This window comes from Phaseolus vulgaris, chromosome 8, assembly GCF_051622355.1.
Source record: "Phaseolus vulgaris cultivar YP4 chromosome 8, ASM5162235v1, whole genome shotgun sequence".
Lineage (NCBI taxonomy): Eukaryota > Viridiplantae > Streptophyta > Magnoliopsida > Fabales > Fabaceae > Phaseolus > Phaseolus vulgaris.
In genome coordinates this window covers 28,250,371-28,260,630 of record NC_143505.1, presented here as the reverse complement: position 1 = coordinate 28,260,630, position 10,260 = coordinate 28,250,371, and the positions used below count along the sequence as shown (strand labels likewise).

General features: G+C 37.9%; 1 protein-coding gene across 1 annotated transcript; it reads right to left on the bottom strand.

The window, feature by feature from the left end:
- Positions 1-625: 625 nt before the first annotated feature.
- On the bottom strand, positions 626-3,010 carry LOC137825559 (DUF641 family protein (DUF641)). Its single transcript, XM_068631254.2, has one exon. It carries the CDS (start codon positions 2,626-2,628, stop codon positions 1,087-1,089), a length of 1,542 nt encoding a protein of 513 aa, XP_068487355.1. The 5' UTR covers positions 2,629-3,010; the 3' UTR covers positions 626-1,086.
- Between the last annotated feature and the right edge of the window lie 7,250 nt (positions 3,011-10,260).

Here is a 10,260-nt window from a genome sequence, read left to right as displayed (position 1 = left end):
CATTCGAACAGGTGAGTGCTGCACTATTTTATCATTCAATTTAAGCTCCAAATTGGTTCAAATCGAATTTTTCTAATTACTTTTTCAAAATACCAATTCAATCACTTTAAGGTTTGGCTGGTTGGAAAGTTTGGTTTTGGAGCCTTGATTGACGGCTAAGGATTTGCTCCCGATTTTCCAGGTTTAATCAGTTGACTCAGTTCACTTAGGGAAAAGCTGGGCCCAACTACAAATAAATACAAGGTAAAAGTAGTTTATTAAGATCTACTTTGAATGAACTTATCAATAAGAATCTATAACCATAACAGAACCTCAAATTCTAGCCTTAAAACTGTCTTAATAGTAGGATTTATAATTAAAAAGTTCTCATCAGAAAGTAATCAATTGTAGGCCCTAAATCACATTAATTGATTCTGTTAACAGGCCCTCCAATGAGGATAGTGTAGGAGATCGTACCTGTGCACTCACAATTCATGTCTGCAGCTTAATCAACCAAGCTGATTTGAGGAGACAACACTCATCCATTCTAAGAGAAATTTATATTACAATTATGTCTTGTAGAAGTTTTGTAAGATACTATTTTCATATGCTGGAGACTGGAGAGCCAAAGAGTTTCTATTGAGTATTGAGAAAGCCAATGTCATTTGTCATATATAAGTAATAAGTGATACATGCACAATTTACTGATGTATTTGTTGTTATTGTACCGAGAATGAGAGGAATATTCTGTACAGTTAACTCTACACAAGTGACCTAAAACAAACATAAAAGAAGCAAAACTGGGAGGAAAGCAGAAAGAGATAAATAAATACCAACAAAATACTACTGATCCTCATTGTGTTGGCACCAAATACTGAACAACTTGAAATCATTGTTACTGCTCCTGCTTCGGCATCAAACAAAGAAGCAGACATCATCAGGAATATAGAGCAACATTAGCATCGTCTTTCCAATCCAGGCGTCTTTAGATAAATTCTGGCAAAACACTGGTGGATTCCTCTTAAGGGGATAAACAAACCCCTGAACTATCAACAGGATTCATTTAACTCCTACACATAGTAGTCTCATGAAACACTGCCCGCAACTTCAAGACTTCTCTGTACATCTGAAACTACCTATATAAACCTGCGATTGAATAACTACCCTGCCAATTTTAAAACCAGGAAGCACAGTGAATCCCACCTTGGCCCTCCCCTTGTTTGGCCAGGTCAACCTCTTTGTCACATCTTCCATGTATATCATAGAAAACTCCACACCTCTTTCCACTTGAAAAATCTCAACTGCGGGTTCAAACGTGTAGGACAACTTATGCAGTGTCCAAATGGCACTCGCCATTCCAACAAACGCCTCATAAAACATACTCAAGGACCGCCACGAGTTCAACACAGCCTCCTTCTCCTCCAAATTGACAAAAATGGACGACTCCATCGATGGATGAATGAGCTTCTCATACTTGTGTTCGCAAAACCGCGAAAACTCACAACCAGGGTGAATACCCAACAAATCCATGGGATTGCTAGACACATGCTCAAGCAGATGCTTCAAACAACTATCTCTTTTGTCCACATCCGAACAAACTTGTTCGTTGGACACTGTTTCTTCCATTCCAAAATTTAAGGAGTCAAAACCATGAAACATCCCTAAACAAACGTAGGACAGAAGCGCGTACTGGTTGTGACCTTTCTTGGAATAATCAACATTGGGATGAACCGCGTTGGCCGCTAAGCCCAAATCCCACCCTGCTTTCCTCATCAAACCGATTAAAATCTTGGTAAACCTATGTGTCGCTCTAGAAGCATCGTGCAACAATAAATCGAACACCTTAACAGTTAACAAGACATCAGAAGAGGGGCTCAAAGCGCTAGTACAAAGCTTCTTAGACAAAGTCACGTTACCCCTGTGAATCTCGTCGAGTTTGACTCTCAGGGCTACCACCTCGTCATGCTTCTGCTCCAGCTCCCATTGCAAGCGGTTCGAGACGGTGCCGAGGGTTCTCAATTTGCTCTGATTCTCCTCCACTTCGGCTTCCAAACACGAACCGAATGGAAAACCACGATGTTCGGGAGCGAGGTAAAATTTCTTCAGTTCCGAGAGCCTCTGCAGATGCGAAACCAACACCTTGTCCGCACTCATCACGTGCTCCTCCACGAACGGCACGTGCGCGCTCTGGAGCTGGAAGTAGGAAGCTTCGAAGGCGGAGACGGCAGCAAAGACCGAAGAGGTCAGGGCGTGTGCCGTTTCTTTGATCTGAGCTTCGGTTAACGGCGGCGCCTTTTCGGGCTCGGGAGACTCGATGGCCGGAGGAGGGATCTGCGGCGGCGGATTTCGAGATTCTGGCGGGGATTGCGGAGGCGGGGATTGCGGTGGCGGGGATTGCGGAGGCGGAGAGTGCGGAGGCGGATCGAAATTGTGGGAGGGATCGGGGTCGGGTTTGATGACAACGACTTTTTGGTCGGGAATGATCTCTTCGGTGGAGTCGAGGAGAGAGAAACCGTCGATGTCGTCAAGGGGAGAAACGTTTTCGTCGGAGAAGAATTCGAAGGTTTTGGTCTTGAAAGCGAGGGCGAATTTCTGGAACATTTCTGAGATTTGGGGGGGTTTGGCGGAGGAACCATCCATTTCAGGCATCTTGGTTGGGAAGTAGAAAGGGAGAGGGATTTTGAGAGAAAGGCTTAATTAAATTCTGCTATGGTGTTTGTTGGTGCGTAATCTTAGTGCCAGCTACTGAATGATGGTGGTGGGAATGTGCTTTGGATGTCTTGGAAGGAAGGGCACATGGGGTTAGTTCGGTGCTTTCTTTTTCTTTCAGACATTTCTTTTTTTTATTTTCTTAACGTGCTCTTTTGGGCATCTTCTCTTCTGTTCTCTTCTGTGTGTACTGTTCTCTCTAGGTTATCACTTTTGAAAGGGGAATTCTATAATTCTCATTCTCGTTAACGGTAAAGTCAAATAAAAGAATGCCGTGGCAGAGGTGCCAATTCGTCTCATTCTCACCGTTAATCTTTACTTTTTGTGGAAACAAAATTACCACTGCTACTCATTTCACTCATTTTAAGCAAGAGGATGAATTGGTTTTGAATATATGCTAAAAAGATTAATTACTTCTTAAATTAAATCTAATTAAAATAAATAAATGCAAATGAATGTGTAATAAGAATGATAAAGATAATATATAAAAAAATCAATACACAAGAATAATATGTAAAAATTAGAAAAAGGATTAGAAAAATTAAACAAAATATATACCGATCTAGATCACAATGGATTCTACATTTAGTCTTAAATATTCAACCTTAAAACAACTAAAATCAAGTATATTTATGTGTCTATGACAAACACTCGACATATATAAGATAAGAAATTGTACTAGTCGGACGTGTTTGGGGTCCGACCCAAACACCTAAACTTGTTATCCTCATTAGTCAGGTCTATAAGGACAAAATACTTAACTCGACCCAAGATAATAATACGTCAAGAAGTGGGCCCAAACAACTGACAGTCTATATTAAAAAGATAATTAAAATAAAAACAACAGAAGGAATAACATATGAGCTAGGCACAAATATTACTTTGAGGTTCAATGAAAATAAACAGTTAGAAATAATGTTCTACTTGCACCCCTAAAATAAAGGGAACATATTGACAAAATATCTTTATGTTTATGAACTCCTGAAGTGAGATCTACGAAGGCTATAAAAGGGCCTCGAAACCCTAAACAAAGGTAAGTTTCAATCTAATGATACTACACCCATACAGATACTCTATATTTAGATACTCATAGTTATATGCTCTCACTGACTTGATCGTCAGAGTCTTGTCAACAAGTGGAGCTCTCCTCACTGTGAATTATTAGCATCCCAAAGCAACAACAACAAAAGAGAAAAGTCAACCCGAAGTCCACCATCAAGGTCCGATCCAGGTCAGCCGGCGAGAACATAAACAAAAGTAGATCAACTCCTCAATACACTCAGGGAGGATATGTCCAACTCTTGGACCACACCAATAGAAAATCAACAAACCACCCTCGAAAAAATTTCGAGATGACATAATCTCGAATTAATCCACTAACACAATAATAAAACTATATTACCATATGCACAAAAAAAAAAACAAATACTATAAGAATTTTAGTACCAATACGCAACCTTAAAAACTCTTTGACAAACTAAAAGAGAGTTTAAACATTTCTTTAAAATTCTTGGATACACTATTGAAGCAAATGAAAATAACTCAGATTAATCTCTCTAAATGTTCCTAATCATTCTTTGTAAAGTATAATATATGTTATCTCAGATTGAACCAAAGATTCAATTTATAGAAGTTTCGAAAAGTTGTTTAAAAATTGATTTAGATACATTTAATCGATTGTTTTATGTTGTTAATGGATTATTCTTATAAGAAAATGAGTTTCAGACAAACATGCTCTTTATTTAAATTGATTATAATCTCAATAATCAGTTATTTTTTTCTTCAATGTTTTTGGAAAAACTTAAGAACATATTGACTTATTATTAAACATGTTACTCAATTATTCTAAAAGACTAGTCAAAACTCATTTGTTGATTTTTTGTTTTAATTCATTATCAAAATTGATAATCAATTATCCTATTCTGGAAATATATCAAGAATAAATTAATTGAATACATAAAACCTTAATATATTAAAACAAACTTAAAACATTTTCTAATGGAAAAATATCTTCCATGCGCATGACATGTTCTCCTTCTTCAATGTTTTGGTTTGAATTTCTTCTATAAATGATGAATGACAATGAAGCATGTTGATGGCATTTTCATGAAGTTCTTCTTGAATCAATGTAGAGTATGGGGCGGAAGCAATGAATGAGAGTGAGCAAGATCCTCCTAAGAGTGGTGTTGATCTTGTAGGTGCATGATAGGTATGGGTATTGAGTGGTTCGGCCAGCTCAAGGGAAAAGATGAAGGAATTGAAGTTTAGAGCCTAGGATTCTAGGGAGAAGCAAAGTTGAGCACAAATGGGCAGCATAACTTTACTCACAATAAACTTGAAAATACAAGGTGTAGGCTCCTCCTTTTATAGGCTAAGGAGGACCATAATGCAACCCTAATGCTAGCCAAATGAAATGTAAATGTGAAGCACATGGGTGCACATGGCACATGGGTGCACAAATGAGCACATGGAAAGCTTCTAGAAAGTTTCACTCAAATATGCTTTCTACACTACTCTATTTACTAAGTACCCCTAATGGGCCTTTATGCAACAAAGCCTTCTCTTCACAAAACCGTAGCTTGGCCCATGTATATGTGAAGCTAGACGGTCTAGGACTCTTCATAGATGCTCCTTATGTAGCCGCTCCACTTCATGGCCTAGACGCTCCTCATCATGGCTAGACGCTCATTTTTTAGGCTAGACGCTCTCATCATGGCTAGACGGTCTTAGTCTTGGAAGCTTGGCTTTCATAGTGTGGTGAGCTTGGGCCTTCCTCCATCATCCCCTCCCTCTTGAAAAGGATTTGTCCTCAAATCCAAGGCTTTTGCTAAGGGAATGGTTGTGGTTGAATGGTGTCCATCATCTCCTCCGTCTTGAGAAGATCTATCCTCAGATTTGCTTTCTTGATCTTGGATAGCAGCCTCTTGCTTCGTCAAGATGTGTCCTCCAGGATCAAATATCAACCTATGTGAATCTTGAAACAAAGCAAAGGAGTTAGGGTGAGCCTTTGGAGAACAAAGAAGTGTGTGAAGTTGCCATTTTTGTTTTTCTCTTGTTTTGGCCAACTTCTCACAATACCTCTCTTTTGAGGGTTGTAGGTGCTCTCTAATCCTCTTATATTTTCTAAAATTTCCAAAAGTAGTTACTTTTCCTTTAGGCATAAGCCTTTTAAGAGATGGTAACAACTTTAAAATGGTAAGAGGACATTGGCCACATACAACTTCAAATGGAGAAATATGAGTAATCTTGTGGACTACTCCATTGTATGCATGTTTATAAGGAAAAGGATTCTTATCCCAAGATTTGTGAGTGTCTTTCATGATTTCGTGAAGCATAAAAAGAAGAGCTATGTTTGCAAATGTTGTAGCTCTTTCATTTGAGAATAAATCATGGAAGCTTGTCACGTTTCTTAGGATGAGTTTATCCACATCCATGAAAAATGAAATAAGATCTTTTGTCGTCCTAGGAAGATCTAATTTGAAATGTGTGTCTTCCCAAGGATTTTTTACAAAAGGTGAAGGAGGATAGAGTTCTTGGGACTTCGCTTTAGGTGTAGTTTGAAAACAAGAGGTATACCTAAAGTAATGTCTTTGAACTTCTTTTCTCATGGGTGACAAAAGTTTTCCTCTTAAAAGCTCTAGAGTTTTATCAACTCTCATTTGTCCCATGAGTTCTCTTTCTTGTAGACTTTTTCTCTTATGTGCAAAGAGAGTCTCGTTGGTACAACCATGGTTTATGAAAATTTGTACATTTTGCAATGGTTGTCTCAATAAGACATGGCAAGTTGTTCTAGGCACTACTTCATACAAAAATTGGTAGGTGCTTATAGATAACTTGTCATTCCCTTGGGGATATCTTAACACATTTGAGAAATAGTCTTGATCTATGCAAGCTTCTTTTAAAGACTTTTCTTTTGTGCTTATGCTTGCAAGTGTTCCTTTACAAAAGGAAAGGCTAGGTTGTTCAACAAGAAGCATGTTTGTAAAGGTATTTTCTATGTACTTGACTTGTTGAATGACATTGTGGGAAGGAACATTATTCTCCCACGCCTTTTGTTTCCCAAAATTTTTCTCTTTTTTCTATTTTTTCTTCATCCCTTTTGTGTTTCATTTGTATTTGGTCTTTTACCACTTGGGAATGTGGTAAAGGACTAAGTACAAACCTTTTGTGCTTGTGGATGAAAGAAATCTCGTTAGTTAGACCATTATGCGAGGTTTTCTTATCAAATTGCCATGGTCTACCTAATAAGATGTGGCAAGCTTCCATAGGTACTACATCACATAAAACATTGTCTTTGTAGTTACCTATAGAAAACTCGATTTCCACTTGTTTGTCTACACGTAGTTCTCCATCCTCATTGATCCATTGTAAATTGTACGGTTTTGGATGAGGAACTACTTGTAGTTTTAGTTTTTCAATCAATCTAGTGCTACAGCAATTGCAGCATGATCCACCATCCATAATAAGAGAGCATATATTTTCTAAAATATTGCATCTAGTATGAAAAATGTTCTCTCGTTGTGTCTTAATGGATGCACTAGGTTGATTGTGGAGGATTCTTTGAATCATCAATAAGTCCCCCTCCAAAGGATTTATCCTCTCTCCTTCGCCTTTTCCTTGTGTACTAGGTTCATCCTCACCACTTGTGTACTCATCTCTTCCCTTTAAAAACAAAACCCTTTGGTTTGGACATTGTGCTTGCACATGCCCTCTTCCAAAACATTTAAAACACTTGGTGTCCCTAGCACGGATGTATGGGGTGGAGGCATCTTTTACTAAGGGTTTGGTAGTTTCTTTGGATTCCTCTCTAGGTGTACTACCCTCCCTTTTAAAGTCTTTCTTGGGATAAGAATTGGAGTAAGAACCCACCCTTTGACTTGAAGTTTTGCGCAAATTTTATTGTTCAACTTTAATGCAAAGTTGAACCAAATCATTCAAGTCTTGGTAGGGTAATAGTTCTACTCTATCCCTTATCTCAAGATTGAGCCCACTTAGAAACCTAGATATGGTGGTGGTTTCTTCCTCTCTAATGGATGCTCTCATCATGTAGAGCTCCATTTTCTGCCTATACTCTTCCACACTTAAGTTCTTTTGTTGGAGTCTTTGGAGCTTGTCCATCAACTCCCTATGGTAGTAGGAAGGTATGTGGCGACGTCTTAGGGCTCCCCTAAGGTCATTCCAATATTCTATGGAAGGCTCCCTATGAAGACGTCGGTCACTCTCTAGAGAGGTCCACCAATACATGGCATTGCTTTGGAAACTAAGGGTTGCTAAGGGTACCTTCCTCTCTTCACTCACCCTATGGCAAGCAAAGAGTTGCTCTACTTTCATCTCCCAATCTAGGTAGGCCTCTACATCTTCCTTACCATAGAAATGGGGTAGGTCTACCCTTACTTCCTTTGGGCTCTCTTGCTCCCTTTGTCTAGTTCTTCTAGGGGGTGGTTGGTAATAGTCATTAATTCTAAGGCTTCCCTCCCCTAGAGTCTCATTACTTTTAGAATGGGATGCATGAGTTTTTTTTTATTTTTGTGAGTTTTGTGATTTCTCTTCTTGAGCTTTAGCCAACTCATTGATTTTATTCTCATTCTCCAATTGTCTAAAAGAAATTAATTGGACCGCTTGTGATACTTCTTTCAAAAGAGTTTTCAAAGATTTTACTTCACTTTCTATAGACTTCGGAGAGTGAGGAGAAGAAGACATGGCTAAAACTTTGTGTATATAGGTGTTTTACTTTGAGAAAGTTTAGGAAAGTTAAAGAAGGTAGTTTTCCAGGTAAGGGAGGTGAGTCACAAAGGACTACTTAAGTACCAAGCCTTTTCCTTGCCAAAAATTATCCCTCAATATCTTCACACAAGACTTTCTCTTAGTGAAACACTTAGAACACAAATAAGTTGAGAAATAAATGCAAGAAAACAATGCAAGCTAACTATGCAACAAAACTAGTCGGTTTAGCACAAAATTTAAACAAAATTAAACATGCAAGCGTAGCTATGAAAGCAAAAGAAAAGCAATTACAAACAAGTAACAATTACTAATCACGAATGCTATACTATTCGGCCCTAGGTGAGGCTTCTTGGACACTTTGAGCCCTTGAAGACACACTCACCGTCTAAAACGTAATTAACAAGGTAATTAACAATAAACCAAGTTGCAAAGGAAAAAGAGAACTCCCTTTGTTGATCCTCTTTTTGGTTAGTGCACTTCCTTGTTGTCTTTGCTTGTTGATCTTCCAAGTGTTTGTAGTGTTTTCTCAAGAATGCTTGTTTCGGCTTTGGCCTTGTCTTCTCCTTAGAATGATGGCCTTTAATCCTCCAATTTCCAGCACCTAGCAAAGGGCTAAACCTTAACCAAATCAAGTTCCCATTCACATAGGCACCAAAGAAGAATTAAATTCCAGTACCCAAATTAGAGGTCAAAGAACAAAAGCAAGAAACAAATTTAATTGAATAAAACAGTACCACCAAAAGGATTTAGATTATGACAACTAGAAAGAGAGTCAAGTAATTAAAGCAAACAAATAAAGGTACTCAATTAAAGGTTGGCACACAAAAGAATTCCTAAAGAAAAGCACTAGATTAGATGACCAAATAAAAAAAACAACACCACTGGAAAATGTTGTGGGCCAGAAACGTGTTTGTTCCCCGATTTATGCTGAGCTGTATTTTTAAAATTTGACTCTGAAATTTGTTATGCTAGATATTCAGGATCTTATCTAAAATCTGGCTTTGGAATCACTCAAAACGCATGCACCATTTTTTTTTAATAAATTTTTCAATTTTGGTGTTCGGTTAGGCCAGCTGGAGCGCTTCAGATTTGCACTCTGATTTTAAAAGATTTATCATTTTTTTTCTGTTGCTTCTTTTGACCTAATTCTTTTTTTGTCCTTTCTATAACACTTTAAACTTGCATTTTCCAGAGAATCAAAATTTTCCTATGAGTGGAAATATTTTTCTGGGTTAAAACAGCCAAAACAGAGAAGGTGAAAACAGGGGAATCTGAAAACTGGAAACAAAAACAGCAAGATACCAAAGTTTAGACACAAAGGAAATTTGTGAAATAGAATTGTGTAGAATCTAAACACAATATGAACTCAAACTAAAAATTAAAAAGGCACCAAAGGAGCAAAGAACAGCATATTCAAGCAAAATAAAGAGACCCAAAATCAAGAAACAATCAAGCCAAATAAAAGGACTACTATGAATTGTTGACAATATGGATGAACATGACTTGACAAAACATGTATAGATTCAGAAAATTAAAGACTCAAAGCATAATATGAACCAAAATAATGAAAGCAATAAAGACTCAAAGCCTAAAAGAAAATAGCAACACAAAGGTGTATGGAATCCTATCACAAATTGCACAAGAACTTGTTCAAGATCAAATGAACAAGAGTGCTTCGGTTGTGATGGCATTTTCATGTGTTCTTCTTGAATCAAAGTAGTAAAAAGTGATGCGGAAGCAATGGGTGAGTGAAACAAAGCCCTCCTAGGAGTTGTGTTGGCTTTGAAGGTGCATGATGAGTGTGGTGTTTGAGTGGTTCGGCCAGCTCAAGGGAGAAAGGTGAAAGGA